Source organism: Cupressus sempervirens, chromosome 4, assembly GCF_028749045.1.
Source record: "Cupressus sempervirens isolate cs-2001-9-10 chromosome 4, ASM2874904v1, whole genome shotgun sequence".
In the NCBI taxonomy this organism is placed as follows: domain Eukaryota; kingdom Viridiplantae; phylum Streptophyta; class Pinopsida; order Cupressales; family Cupressaceae; genus Cupressus; species Cupressus sempervirens.
Genome location: NC_143121.1, coordinates 829,966,102 through 829,981,919, shown reverse-complemented (window position 1 = coordinate 829,981,919; position 15,818 = coordinate 829,966,102). Strand labels below are relative to the sequence as shown.

Here is a 15,818-nt window from a genome sequence, read left to right as displayed (position 1 = left end):
TTTACTCCATTAATTTTGATGGAATTTTGTACTCTCCATCCATTTGATCATATTTTTGTTTTCTGTTTAAATTTTTATTAAAATTAGGTTTCCATGTTAGGAATTTGATATAGTGCCCTTTGTAAAAATAGTTATCCAATGTTAAAATTTCCTCTTTATCCTTAGCATTTCTACATAAAATGAACCAGTATTGTTCAGCGAAGGAAGTGATACTACTTACCTTATCTCCCCATTTTTTGGCTATGATGCTTACCAGCTTGGGACTTTTCTTTAATGGGCCATTCCAGTACATGTAGATGTCATTCTTATCGCAGTCCTTCCATTTCCCTTCATTATGTGGATTGTTGATAATGATTTCTTCGTATTCTCTATTTTTTGTTGAGGGTCTTTGCCAATTGGTTGCTTCTTGGTAATTCTTTCAATGTGACGGAATGTATGTTGCTTTCCTTTTGACTGTCATTGCTGTCTGCAGATCGTGTTTGTGTTTGTGCTTTTGATGCTCAGGGGTGTTTATAGCTTTTGGTAATGTCTTTTTCGTCGGCCCTAAAGGAATACAGTTTGCTTCTGATATGATTTTTGGTCGTTCTTCTTTCTTCTCCTAGTGAGGCATTTTGCATATCTTAGTGTTAGGGTTAATTTTCGAGCCCAATGCATTCCTGGTCTTGTAATAAAAGATCTTTTGTCTTTGAATTCTTGCTGCTTCCCCGATTTGTTCTGGTTGGTATTGGCTTTGTTTTCTCCTGTTTATTACCAATTGCCATCCTTCTTCAGCTTTCGAGCTTTGTCTTTTCAAGATTTCTTTGTTCCGGTTTAAATGTAGCCTGACCAGGGTTTCGAATTTGTTGTCTCCATTACTGTGGTGATAGATTTGGTCATCTTCCTGCAATGCAAGGACTTCATACTTGTTCTGGATTTGGAGAGGGGGAAAGGGTTTTGATTGTTGCTGGTGTTCATAAGATTTCGAGATGGGGCAGAGTTCGTTGTTTCGAGATTTCGCTCTTTTTGCCATTTTTCCTTCTCAGTCCAAACTTTTTTCAATTTTTTAGCAAGACCTAAATCATTATTTCAGTATTGGTTATCAGAATTTGTAGAAACTTTACAATAATCATTGTCTCTTTGTTATATGTGTAATTGCTTGCCACTAGTTTAAGCCAATTTTGTGATTGCTCTACTGAGAAGATCTAAAATGGATAGATAAGTAATAAATTTCGATGATATAAAATATAATTATTAATTTAATATTAAAATATATATTTAAATTTTAAATATATTTAAATTTTAAGTATATTTAAATTAAATGATAAATTATTTAAATAAAAAATATTAATAATAATAAATGATATAATTTATAAATTGTAACACTTATCAATTATACATATTACAAACACTATTATAAAATATAAGTAAAAAATAATATTGTTTAATTTATTTTTATAAAAGAGAAATAATAGTAATAAATGAACTACTTTTATTAAAAATCAAAGTTTTAAAAAAAATAGAAATTAAAATACAAACATATAACATATTGAAATTATATTAAAAAGACATAATTAATAATTATATATATACACACACATAAAGTATAATTTGAACTTATGCATTACATGAAGTTTTAGGAACAAGTCATATCAAATAGCCAAAAATAAATATCAGTGTAAAACTAATAATAAATATATTTAAAATAAGAAATTAAAAATATTTAACTTAAGAAAATTAGATTGTGATAATTAATATTGATTAGATATGTGTAAGGTTGATAAGACGTGTAAGGTGGAAGATAACATAATTGAAAAAAAAATCTTATCAACTTATCACAAATGTAGAAAAGATAAATTGTAATTAATGCATTTATTTATTTATTTATTATTTATTATTTATTTTTTGATCGATAAACGACCAAGGCCTTGGATCATATATTAAAGAAAGGAAAAAAAGATACATAGAGTTTATCCATTTAAACGGGCACTAGTAGGAAAGAACAGAGAAGAAAACCTCCAGTCTTGCCTGGGACTCGTGTCCTATATTATTACATTACCGTAGGGGCATACCCCGGTTCTCAAAGTTACATGAGTTAACAAATTACATAAGATTACATATGGGAATTCCCATGGAAATTTGACTCAATATGGCTTCCTTCTGACTATATGTGAAGAATCCGAAATAAAATACCTGTCAAGAAATTCTTTCTTCAAGAAACAAGGATTGTTAGTAGCCTAATGAAATCCTCTTTCAAAATACTCATTCAAAATCCAATATATGTATATTCCTTATAAGACCTTATATAATTAATAATCTATCTAGTTGTCACATCTTATTTTAGTCCATTAAACATTTTAATTCCTTATATTAAACCTTTGCTAGAACTAAGATGGGGATATTGAACTAAAAAGTGAGTTTTATAAACAATGAATTAAAACAAAGGCCATTACCTACCTAATATGCGATCCTGAGAGTAAGCAATATCTAAAATGCCAACCCTCAGATCTATTAGATCAATCTTAATTACGATCCACAAACAAGGAATAATAGACTCTAATTACTTAATTATCTGACTGATATATAGAAACCAATATCTTAACATTAAGGGAGATCTTAGTACAGATCCCCTGTTCTATGAAATTAGGATTAACCATTTTATGACCTAGGATATCTTTACAGACCGAGAAGGAAGCCCGAGAATTCACAATATTAAGTCTAAAAATGCAAAACATCCGAGCAACTATGTACTTTTAAAAAAAAAAAACCAAAGTTTCAGATTTCAAGATATTTCTAACAAATCTTTGTACCTTATTAAAAAAAAAAGAAGCTTCCCATCCAATAAATCTAATCAAAGCAGATATCATGAAGTCTACGATATTATATACCGACTCAACATTCAAGGCTCGAATGGGGAAAACAAATAAAATCTTGACAGAGGAAGCATTTATTGACATTCTGAAGAAATTCTGGGACACGCTCTTAGATTTTCATTCATTCAAAGAAACCCAAATGCTTAATTTATTAAAGGAAAGGATACCATTTCTTGATAATACAATCCATATCTGTATAACTATCACCGACAACGCAATCCCTAAAAATTTAATTGTCACCAGCCACAAAATTTCTTAAATCGCTACCTTAATAAATCAAATAAAGCAGGGCTCAAATTCTGGACCCATCAAAACACCAACCATTTGGAAATATGTTTCTATTATCAAATATTACCTTACAAAACTATATTGTCAAAGATTTACAATACTTTACTATGTATAACTATAACAAGGATAGACACAACACCCTATATTATACTGATTAAGGAACCCTAAACATACCTGTAGGCATACTATGATAGATCAGTTTAACTAGGTACATAACCGCCATCTATTACTAGATATCAAAAACTTGAAACCAAATACTAATATTTCCATGAGATCATAATCACCTCTGTAACAGAGTCTAGATCATCCATGACTAAATTTGGAGGGAGTACATAATCGACTTTGAGTTTGCTCGATTTTTCCGCATTAAGAATGCAAAATTCCAAGGCGTTGAGGTCATTGAAGACTACACCTGGGCTTGCATAGGATTTAAACATGTTGATATATTTGACCACCCAATCCAGATTATCTTCTGCCCTAATCCCACTCCAGCATAGGAGGAAATTAACACTTGCTTCCATTCAAGGCCATGCCCTAAAAAAGGCCAGATTTTCCCTAACCATGAGACATTGTCGACGTGGGGCAGTCTTCAACTCTTCTGCACCCAAGGGAAGACCCATGTATTTTTTAGGGTAAGGGATTATGCCCTTTTCATCAATGCTGTGAACCGCCTTCTCTAGCCCTCGCCTCCAGACAGGATTGAAAATATCTTCACAAAGCCTAACAATCTCTTCTTTCCCAATCTTTGCCCTTACCATCACTCCAATGAAAGTTCCAATTATTGAGCTGTTGGTTCTCCAAGTCACCCTATAATCAAAGGCATCTTCCCCTAACACCCTACTCACAAAAAAACACGTCATATCATCTACATTTCTCAGAAGATGACTCCATCTTTTCGGCATTACCTTCTCGAGAAAGGCCATTGTTCTATTTTCTATCGTATGATAGACACTCACATTAGTTTCCATCGTAGCAACGGACAAACACACAGGAGTGGTAGAAACCTGTCACTCTAAATCTATGCGCTCGCTCAAAACTTCATTCCCATATAACAGAAAAAACCATCATTATCTGATCTATCCTCCGTGCCCTTTAAACAGGAATAAAATCTTTGGTTGGCAATGACCTCAGCTACTCATATTAAACATTGAGTATTAGATCACATTTTCCAGAGCCTTTACCACATGAGCCAAGTGGCAAATTCAGAACTCGCTCCCCCCTAATCCCAAATCATATTTCCTAACGATAACCTTCTGGACCCCCAATTAGTAATAATATCTATTAACACGATCTTCAACTAGAGGACAGCTGGAAAGCACAGAACAGCAAAACGAAAGCGAATGGAGATTTTAGGATAAGGCCAATTTGCTAGATAATTTATAAATCTTATCATTGTAGTTATGTCCTGATGCACTTCTTACTGAGTGAAGTCCCTATATAAATCAGACCATCAACGACATAATAAGAATAAGTTCCTAAGGTGAACTATAATTATAGATAATTGGGTTTCACCTAAATAGTAGCAATAAGTACACTAATCAAAAAGATTATGAAAGGGATATATCTCAGGATATACTAAGACTAGCAATAAAGCTACAGACTAATAGTATTTTAATAATTATAATACACTCTTAATTATAGAAAGTAGGGATACAAGGGTGAAAATATAAAAAATAACTTAATAATTCTACTATATTATCTATTTCTTCCTATTTAATTAGATATAGTGTTTAAAAGTATATATTTCGAAATATTAATAAGTACAGATTTGTATCTAAGAAACTATAAATCTGTATATACCAATATATATATGTCTATGTTTATGTTAGCATATGAATATATATATGCATTTATATATGAGTATATATATTTATAGATAATAAGAGAGAATAATTATGAAATTCTCTCTAGTTCTACAAAGGAGGAGAAGACTCTAAGTTGTATATCAAGAGCGATTCTCCATCAGCACCCCTGTTGGCAAGTCTGTCAGCCATTGCATTACCTTCTCGGTAAATGTGGTTGATCAGGACATCTTCAAAATTTTCCACTAAAAGCAACACTTCTTGGAGTTTAGAGTTCAAGATCCAATTAGGAGTCTTTTTTTTCCTAATGGCATTAAGGACGACTTGAGAGTCACCTTCGATGACGATTTTAGATAGACCTAAATTATGACATAGTTTTAGACCTTTCTCTAGTGCTTCACATTCTGCCATATTATTAGAAACCAGAGGAAGAGGAGAGGCTAGCTTTGCAATCCACTGCCTATCCTCATCATTGATGATACAACCTACACTAGCTATACCGGGGTTCCCTCTTGCTGCACCATCGAAGTTCAGTTTATGCCAACCTAGGGGTGGAGGAACCCATTTACAATTTGCCCTTGCCTCCTTATTGCTGGCTGCATATACCATGGGGGGGTTGATCAGATTAGCCCATTGTTTCTTCATTATACCATCACAAAATGAGAAAGAGCCTTCTTCATGGGAGGATTTCCTTAGATTAGCATTCATAACTTCTATTATAGCCACTTCCAATTTTAACAAAAAACTGTCTAAATTCCGCTCTTTATTTTTGAAAATACGATGATTTCTTTCTTTCCAAAGTTCCCATACCACTAGGGATGGGCAAGTATTCCAAAGTTTACTATATACCCCACAAACCACATGTGTGGGCCAGGAGTTTAGGAGCCCCTTGAGGGTATTCTGAAAGGGGGTTGACCACTTAAGTCGGGATTTAATCCATTCCCAGCAATTTTGAGCGAAAGGGCAATTGAGGAAGAGGTGGTCTACATCTTCATTGCTCTGTTTACACATAACACATTAGTTGGGGCCCATGATACCAAATCTAGCTAATCTATCTGCAGTCAGAACTCTGTTATGAAGGGCAATCCATAAAAAGAAACCCGCCTTAGGTAGGCAAGCTGCATCCCAACACAATTTTAAAGGGATTTCCACATAGTTCCACTGTTGCGAATGAATAATAGATTGATACCCAAGCTTCACATTGTAAACTCCATCCTTTGATCCAGCCCAGATAAGACTATCCGACCTTTCAGATTGTTTAATTTTCCTATTTGATATGATCTTTTCAAAAGTAGCAGTTGAATTCGGCTCAAGTTCTAAATCATCAATGGAGCGCAATCTCCATCGAAGTTCCCCATCCAACATCTCTTTAACTTTATAATCATTGACCTTACAACCCCACAATGATTTCAACTTAGTTATAAGGTTCTCTAAATTGGGGGATGAATGAATAGGGAGTAGTCTATCCCATGAATCTTCCCAGAACAGGGCTTTATTCCCTACCCCCACATCCCAAGTTAGATATTTGCTAATAATACCTCGAAATTTTGACATGAAATTCCAACACTCCGACCCTTTCAGTAATCTTTCCATCCTGAACAATGATTCCGGGTCCGATGGATCTAGATATTTATAATATAGAATTTTGGCCCATTTGTGTTCATTTTCTTGGTATAACCTCCACACAAGTTTAGCTCCCAAAGCCTCGTTCTACCATTGTGGCTTCTTTATTCCTAAACCCCCACATTCCTTGGGTTTGCATAAGTTATCCCATTTAATAAGAGCAAGTTTCTTGTCATTTTCCTTATCCTTCCACAAGAAATTTCTAAGTTTGGTCTCAAATTTCTTGGACATCCAATTATTGAGAGGAAGACATGCCATGGGAAAAATTGGAGTAGCTAAAAGGACTGCTCGGATCTTGGTAATCTTACCAGCCTTAGAGAGCCACTTATTTTTCCAGCTTTCAATCCGCTTATCCACCTTTTCAATCGTGTCCATCCAAACTTTGGTGTACCTCAAATTCTTCTCCAGGGCGATGCCTAAATATTTACAAGGGAACATTCCCTTTTTGTATCCCATAATTCCACATATCCTATTTTCCATTTCAAGAGAGGTGTTCAAGAAGAAAATTTCCGATTTTTCTTTATTAACCTTCTGACCTGAGGCATCCATATATTGTTGAATTATGCTTTTAAAACCCTTGGCCTCTTGGATGGAGCTCTTGCCAGGTAGAATGGTGTCATTTGCATACTGTTGATGTGTAATATTAGGAAGATTCTTGGTAACAGCAATACCAGAGATCTTTCTTTCCTGATAAGCGCAGGAGACTGCTCTCCCAAAGGCTTCAGCCATTAGAATAAAGAGAGAGGGAGATAGAGGGTCTCCCTACCTAATACCCCTAGAAATTTCAAAAAATCCCTCAGGCGTCCCATTTATGAGAACCGAAATCTTCGGAGTAGAAATAAACTTAAATATTAGATTTACCCATTGATGAGAAAAACCAAATGCTTCTAAAACTTTACAGAGAAAATGCCAGTCAACCATATTGTAAGCCTTCTGTATGTCTAACTTCATAAACATACATGCTTCTTTATATATGGCAGCCGAGTGAATGACTTCCTGAATTATGAGTATGCCATCCAAAATCGATCTTCCTGGAACAAAAACTGTCTCCTCTTCAGAAATCAATTTTGGCGTGATTACGTTGAGTCTATTAGCTATAACTTTTGAAAATATTTTATAAATAGTGTTGCATAGAGCAATAGGGCGGAAGTCTCCAAGATGTTCCAGACAATCCTTCTTAGAGATAAGTGTGAAGAAGGAATAGTTGATTTTAGCCAATAGAGACCCACCATTCCTTGATGCTTCAATTGCTTTCCATAAGTCTTCCCCTAGTATATCCCAACATTTTTGAAAAAAGAAGGCTTGAAACCCATCAGGACCTGGGGATTTATTTGGGCTCATATTAAAGACCACTGATCTTACCTCTTCCAAAGTTATTGGTCCATTTAGATTTTTATTATCTTCTGCAGTGACCAGTTTTGGGAAAAATTTGAGCATTTGGGACTGTGCCTCCCTATTAGACCCTTCATAGTTATTCAGTAAATTATTAAAATGAGAAACTATTGTGTCTGCTATTTCTAGTGGACTTTCTATATGTAAACCCTGCGGAGTCGAGATGCTGGTAATTTTCTTGAAAGCTCAGTTCTGGATCGTAGAATTGTGAAAAAACTTAGTGTTCCGATCTCCCTCATCCAACCATTTCTCTGTGGATTTTTGTCTCCAGTAGGTTTCTTCTTTGGATAAAATATCTTCCTGTTTCATGAGGAGTTCTTTTTCTAAAGTATATTTCTCATAATTCATACCATATTTTATAATTTCCTAATTCAGGTTTTCCAATTTTTCTTCAATTTCTAGTTTTTCTTTAAAATATTGTTGAAGTGTTCTCTGTTCCACCTCAAAATATTTTATTTCAACAATTTGAGTTTGGAAACAAAAATGAACATTTTTGACCCAGCAAAATTTGCTTGAGTCCACCATGTTTTAACCAATTCAAGAAATCTCGGATCTTGAAACCACATCTTTTCACACTTACAAGGATTTCTGGGAGGTTTAGATGGTTCCGAAATCTCCAAACAAACAGGGAAATGATCTGATCCTGCGAAGGGCAGAATGGAGGATTGAAATTCCTTATTATAGGAAGAAAGATTACCTACAGTAAAGAATCTATCTAATTTTTCCGCGATATAATCATTATCCTTTCTTCTATTATTCCATGTAAATATGCCATTACTTGATGGAATTTCTAGTAAACTAAGTTTGTCAATCCATAATTTGAATTCTATAGACGAGAGCGACAGATGTTGAGTTCCCCCTACTTTCTCATCTAAACTTAGAATCGTATCAAAATCTCCTCCTAATATAGTCGAGCTTTCTTTGTGCTTTGTAATAACCGAACTTAATTCATCCCAAACAGTTTTTTTCCCTATTATACTATTAGGACCATACACATTTATAAAAATGAATTTCATATCTGATTTTATGCTCTGTATACTCACACACAGCTAGTTATTATTATTTACTAGATATGTTAGATTTACTTTCCTAGGGTTCCAAATAATTCCTAAACCCCCCGAGGCACCTATTGCCTCAATTAAGATTGAATCCCATAACCCTAACATCTTACTAAGTTTAGCGCCTTCTCCTTTATTAAGTTTGGTTTCTTGAATTAATATTATTTTTTATTTAATTTTTTTAAAATATTGTTTAAATAACCTTTTTTTGCTAGGGGCATTAAGACCCCTAGCGTTCCAAGATGTTATCCTCATATTGCCTTAGGAAGGCTCTTCCCCTTCCCCATGATAAGAAGCTCATCAATTTTTCTCTGTTCTCTGGCTAGACCTTCAGTTTCATGTAATTCCTTCAGTGATCTCCTACCTCTTTTTCCTTTAGGCTTGCCATAATTTGGAGAGGTTAAACCTTCCTAATTCATTTGTATACCAAGCTCTTGCTGAAATATATCCAGATCTTGATCTGATGATGCAAATCCTTTCTCTAATCTTACAAACTCCTCCATTTCCAATTCCTTGGAGATCTGATGCTTGAGACTGTCCTCCTCAAATTTTTTATTTTCTATTTCTGTCGACTCTCCAATGTTTGTCCTGTCATCTTTCTGATTGCCTTTTGGTGTATTTCCACTCTATCTGTCATGTTTCCTTACACTGTCCTCCATCTGGATCTCTATGATATCCCTTTGGAGATCCTCAGTTGTATATATATCTCCTCCCAATTTTGATTATTTTTTGTACCAGCTCCTCTTTTTGAGAGGTAGTGCTCTTATCTAGGTTATCAAAGTCAAAGACCTGAATGAGCTCCTCTGTTAACTATTCCAAACTATTATCTTCAACCTTTAACGTACCAGTTTCTGGTGTAAATTCTAGATCCTCATTTAAAAAATGCTGAAGGACTTTTACAATTGAGACTTCTGGACTCTTGTCATCAATCCAAGTTTGTGACTGAACCTCTATTGGGTTGAAAGGCGAGAAAGGATGCCCATCCGGAGTTTGCCAAAATTTTGAAGCTCTTCTAGTTCCATCAAGTATCAGAGTGGTTAATTCTACTTCAGGGAGTATATCAATATTCAACTACTGAGGTTCTTGTGGTTCTGTTCTTGAAACTGCTATTTCCATCCTATCCTTGGGTGAAGAGAAAAGCATGTTATTTTCTGCTTCATCTATGTCTTGATGATTCACTGAATCTGTTGTGCTGTTTTGTATCTCTCCTTGTCATACATTTTCCTTATTCTCTTCAAGCTCCTTCTGATACATGTGTGCCGAGGACCCCTTTATAGTTTCTGTTTCCCAATGACTCTCTTCTTTTTCATCTTCCATGATACTGCTTCCTTTGTGCTCTGCAGGAGCCTCATGTATTCCTGTGTCTTGTTCTGGATCTTGGTTTATGACTATTATGGACATTGTTACACTCCTTTTTGGGGCATCTTTGTCTCTGATTACCAACTGTTTTGGTGAGGGATTAGACTTACAATTCTCCTTGTCATGTTCCACTGCAACTTTTTCCTTTTTTCTACTCTGTCTTTTAGAGCGACTACCATCCAACCCCAGATCTGTGTCCTTTTTAGGAATATAAACTATAACAGATTTAAGTCTTCCTTTATTAGGTAAAACCTTGTCTGATGCTTTATCAACTGTCCTTTCTTTCTGATTGACCTGACTTTGGAATCCTGTTGGAGAGCTCTGATCTTCCAACATTTTGCTCTTCATTGCCCTCAACCAAGAAAATTGACTGCTGATATCTGAGGTAAGGGGGAGGATCTTGGGCATGATTTTATGAAATTCATCAAATCTTAAAATATCAACTATTCTCTTTTTATATGTTTGATACTTGATATCATAAGATGCTTTACTAGTTATAATTTTTTTGTTAAAATCCAGTGGATGATTGAACTTCACATTGATTAACACCTTGACATTGTTACAGCAGTAGAAAGAAGCATCAATACCTCTGACTTCTCCTACCTCCGACCCTATGGCTTTAATAATGTCTTCATGACAAAGCTCCGGAGGGAGGGATGGCAGGACAAACCAAGAGGGCAACTTGCAATCTAAATTTTCTATTTTAAAATTGTGGGACCAATCTATAAATTTAACATAGTGACCATTAGAAAAACACTCAGACCATAATAAAAATTCTTTTTTGATAGACTCGTCTAAACATTGTAAAAAAAGTATATTATCTGAGAAAGTGAATATACTTACCTGGTTCTCGCAGGACTCCTCCAGCCAGTCGAGTAACAGAGGGAAATCATCCTATGGCCCATTCCAAATAGCAAAGATGCCTCTCTTTATGCATTTGTCCCATGAAGATTCGATAGCTTTGCTTGAAAATTTGACCGGTTCATCCTTTGCATATCGCGGAGATGACCTAGGAGATGGACTAGGGTTCACAGAATGATGTGGATTATGGATTCTATGATGAGGGGGGATGTATGAACCTGGAGAAGCAGATTTGGGCGATAAACTTTCTGCCTAGGGTGAAACTGGTTGATATGGATCCGGAACCATAGCCTTGTATTTTTTCGGGTGAGCATATCTCGTTAAATTGAAAATACAAATCTGATTATCCAGTTGATCTACCGTAAAAATCTGGTGATTCAGATTTTGGTGTACCTTAGAGCAGATTTGAGAGTTCTGCGGAGGAGGATTTTGGACATACATCTCACGATCTTTATTTCCCCTGCTACATCGCTGGCTGCGAGGTTCCTTTGCATCGTTTTTTAAAATGTCAAATATATTCGTTGTGTTTACCGAGTATCTCTTATCATTTATGCTTTGTGGTTTCTTTTGCTGCCAAATCGGCCCGAGGCCGCTTGTGTTCACATGTTTTTGCATAAATTTTCTTCGAGACTTCGCGGGTCGAAAAGGGTTCGATTTTTTTGCAAAAGCAGAGCAGAGTGCCATTTTTTTAATTAATGCATTTATTAATGCATGATGTTGTTAAAAAATATTTGTATTTTTGTTGAAAAAAATTAATTTTCTTCCCCACCAAAAATAATATAAATGTGATTCATAAAATAATGAAAAATTAGAAAAAGATATAAACATTTGAAATTTCATATAATCTTTTAAATTCTTTAATTTGGTTGGTGTGTAAACGCCTAACATTTGATTAGTCAGTGTTAATGTCATATTAGCACTCACACATAAATATTCCTGCGATGGCAGAACTAATGAATCCTTACGAACAACCCAAGGGCTAAAATCTCTACATTTAATATTGAAAAGCCGACCTGAATAGAAAAGAATCTGCCCGAATGATTATGCAATGGAAAATAAAATGGCAATGGGTGTGTTTGTGACAGTGGCGAGTTTAGTAGGTGCAGGCATTGTCTATGTCCACCGCAAGCAAGAGGAAGAACGTCAGAGCATGCGGTTTGGCCTTCGTAGAGATAAACAATTTTTCAAATCCAATCAAAATCCGCCTCAACGGGATGAAAAAAATTAGATTCCTGTAAGTGCATCTCAATACCGCCTTCAATAGTTAGATGTTCGTTTTAAAACATTTTCAGGGTTGAACTGCTTTGGAGCGCAAAATATACATCTATGACATTTCACTTTAGATTAGGGCACACACCCATGAGATCAGTTTTTTCTGCTTATCAATCTGAAATGCATTTAACGAAGTGAAGTAGAACGTTTAACTATCGAAAAAATAAGCTTGCGAGAGCAAAACCAATCTTCTGCAATGCACTGCGTACCAGATTATATGGTCAGATTAGGAGATACCGCAAAATGAATCTCTGTAATAGACAACCACATCTGTAAAATAATTGAAAAGAAAGAAAATATACAAAATGTGCCTATTTAACAGGCACCCGCATCTGAAAAAAATGATAGAAAGGAAAATTGGTAAAGCACTTAGCATATTATAGCGTGGCATTGGTAAAGAAAAAGACGGGGAACCTCCAAGCGAATGGTTTCCCCGATCTTAAATATGGTTTGAATTTCTTGCCTCGTGACCAAGCTCAATGTTAAACAAAAACTTGTCAATCCACTAGACAACTTGACTTTTTGGCCTGATGGACCTTTCTTGCGTGCTTGGCAATTTAGAAGGGGAAGGGAAAAACAACAGATTAAATATTTTATACTCATAGACGAACCTAATTGTAGTCCAAGACCCGAGGAGATAGTGTTAAACAGAGTTGAGAGTATTAGGAAATTATTATTTACATTGCTTTGGGTGATTTATATCGGCGATTATATGTTATCCCTCATTCAAAATGAAAATGAGAAATAAAACTTGGATAGGGCCATTATATATTACAATTTTTCATACACAATGACCGTCACAAGGTTCACAGTTAAGGGGAATCCTAGTGCATTACATATATAGAGTTACAGAATCTCATTCTTCACAATGTGTATAGCAATCTATAATCTATAGTGCGTTTTCTTCTGAACTCTTGTGCTACTGCGTCCTGGCATTCGTTCACCTATTATTGGCAATGGCTGGACTGAGGACTCTTGTTGGAATATTAGCAATGGGCTGATCATATTGAATACGCTGCAGGGGTTTTCTTGATTTCCTTGTGGGAAATTGGTAATATGAGAGAAGACTCCAGTGAAACCCTTAGTTGCTGATTTGGAATCGGAGTCCAATACGGGCACGTGAATTGGATCTGTGGATTTGTGGAAAAGAAAATCCCATTATGATTCGTAAGGATTTGTGTGTGTGTGTATACAAAAAAATTAGAGAAATATACATCATTCTAAAACTAAATCATTTCATAATATGATTCTGTGAATCTAGTATACTTGATCGTTGATTTATTTCATGATTATTAATAATTTAAAATGATGTTGGACCCATTTAAAACACTCTCTGCCTGTGAATGCTAACGGATTCACACGGATTCGCACTGGATCCTCGAGGATTAACACAGACCCAGCAGGATTTGTGCAGATCCGACAGGGTCCATTCTTTTACCCTGTGGATCCGGATGGATTTGCAGGCCGTGGATCCATCCAGATCCACAGGATAAAAGCATGGACCCTGACCAGATCGGCACGAACCTGAGTCCAGATCCGACCTCTAGGGCACGAATCCGGCAACTAAGGTGAAACCATCAGCATGACTGCTGCTAATGACACCCTAATAAGCACTGCATGTTTGATTTCATGCTGCAGTTGACACTGATTTCTGTAAAAGGTACATTTATCCTATGGTTTCAGCTTTGTAAACTATATTACAATGGGTTAAATTTTTGCACGAGTGCCATGCTTTGTAGGACACAACATCAAAGCAATATCTAAAAGTTTCCATAGCTTGAGGCAATATTATGGTGCCACAAAAGAATATCCCAGTTCAACCATGTATGGATCCCTTTGGCAACCTTTTCTTTGTAACAGGGGTTTATCTATTCTTATCTGTTTCTTGTGAAATTATAGAAATTATACAGTATGTACTTTTACGGTCATTAAGATTGTCCAGGCTTATTTGTAAGAAACTTATTCAACGTAGGCCAAGAGGATTTGTTATCAAAGCATTTGGATTGATAATGCAAGAAGAGCTGAAGGAAATTCGTTTCTTGTATCTCTATTGTCATTCTTTTCTCATATATGTAATTTGTTTAAGAAGTAGGGAATGTCTTTAGGATAGCTGCATATCTTTTTTGCAACGTTACATGTGATCAAAGCTTGAGCTCTTGAGTTTATAAGATTTGATTAAAAAAATTATATTTTTTAATATGATTATCTTTGTGCCAGTTGAACTTCAGTTTATTTATTTCTGATTACAGAACCTTGGGCTGTACCTCCATTAATTCCAAACGAAGGGTGAATCACAAGACACTAATCTTGCAGGAGCTGGCCAGACGGACAATTATCTTTTCATACCTTTCTTATATATGCACTCTGTTTAAGGAGTAAATGGCTTCACAAGTATCACATGTCCTGTTTGCAACTTTGTGTGTGGTGAAGCTTGGGCTCTTAGGCTTATAGGCTGGCAGCCTGACACTAGCATTTTTAATATTATGCATTTTAGGATGAATGTCTTTGTGTGAGTTCAACTGCAGTTTTCTGTATATCGGATTGCAAGACCTTGATTCCTTTCTATTATTATTCCAAGGGAAGGTGAAACACAAGACTGCTGTGCTTAAAACTAGAGCAGCTAGCAAATTCTTAATCCACATGCACCAAACATTCATCAATATATGCATGCATTATGGCTACAATTAGAGTCCATATTTTGCTGTGTCACATACATCATAAGACAACGTATGGAATTATAAGTATAACGGGTTAAACAAATATTGTGTTATATTCATAATGCTAATTTTATCTGAAGGCTTTATCGGTTTTCCTTTGGTGTCTATGTAGCCAGTTTGTTTTCAGTGAGATGCTATGTATTCAGAAGATAAAGTGTTTATGTTTCTTGTTTTTGAATTTAGATCATCACATGATCTTAAACCTTTATTAATTTGCTCACACAGTGTGATTACTATGGTTCAAATTAATAGATAATTATGCTTCTGCTCAACATAAGTAATCCCATTTAAACCACTTGAGGACTTATGCAGATGACCCTGTTGGGGAGTAAAGCATTATAATTTTAAATCATAACTTAACTTCATAGCTCAAGATTCCAGCGCAAGCTTTATTCCAAATAGCTCAAAATAGCTTATTAAATTATATGACAGGATGCTGTTAGGTCTACTCATGCAGCATGCCTTTCCCTTCATAAGCTTTAACAGTTTTGCTTAAATGTAGAGGACCCCAACATAGGTACATGTACAAGAAAATGCCAATATCAGATCAAATTTATAATGTATGGAATCCACAATACACGTTTAAAATGTAGTATA

General features: G+C 35.3%; 1 protein-coding gene and 1 long non-coding RNA gene across 2 annotated transcripts; one reads left to right on the top strand and one right to left on the bottom strand.

Moving 5' to 3' along the window:
* Positions 1-5,956: 5,956 nt before the first annotated feature.
* On the bottom strand, positions 5,957-6,532 carry LOC149563957 (uncharacterized). Its single transcript, XM_089828275.1, has one exon. It carries the CDS (start codon positions 6,530-6,532, stop codon positions 5,957-5,959), a length of 576 nt encoding a protein of 191 aa, XP_089684401.1.
* Positions 6,533-12,187: 5,655 nt separating this feature from the next.
* Positions 12,188-15,314, top strand: LOC149563956 (uncharacterized). Its single transcript, XR_016364129.1, has 2 exons — positions 12,188-12,466; positions 14,754-15,314. It is a non-coding gene; the product is annotated as an uncharacterized LOC149563956 (long non-coding RNA).
* The last annotated feature ends 504 nt before the right edge of the window (positions 15,315-15,818 follow it).

Bases quoted from the DNA above. Each gene is read 5' to 3' on its own strand.
- LOC149563957 (XM_089828275.1), bottom strand. From the start codon at position 6,532: ATGGAAAGATTACTGAAAGGGTCGGAGTGTTGGAATTTCATGTCAAAA.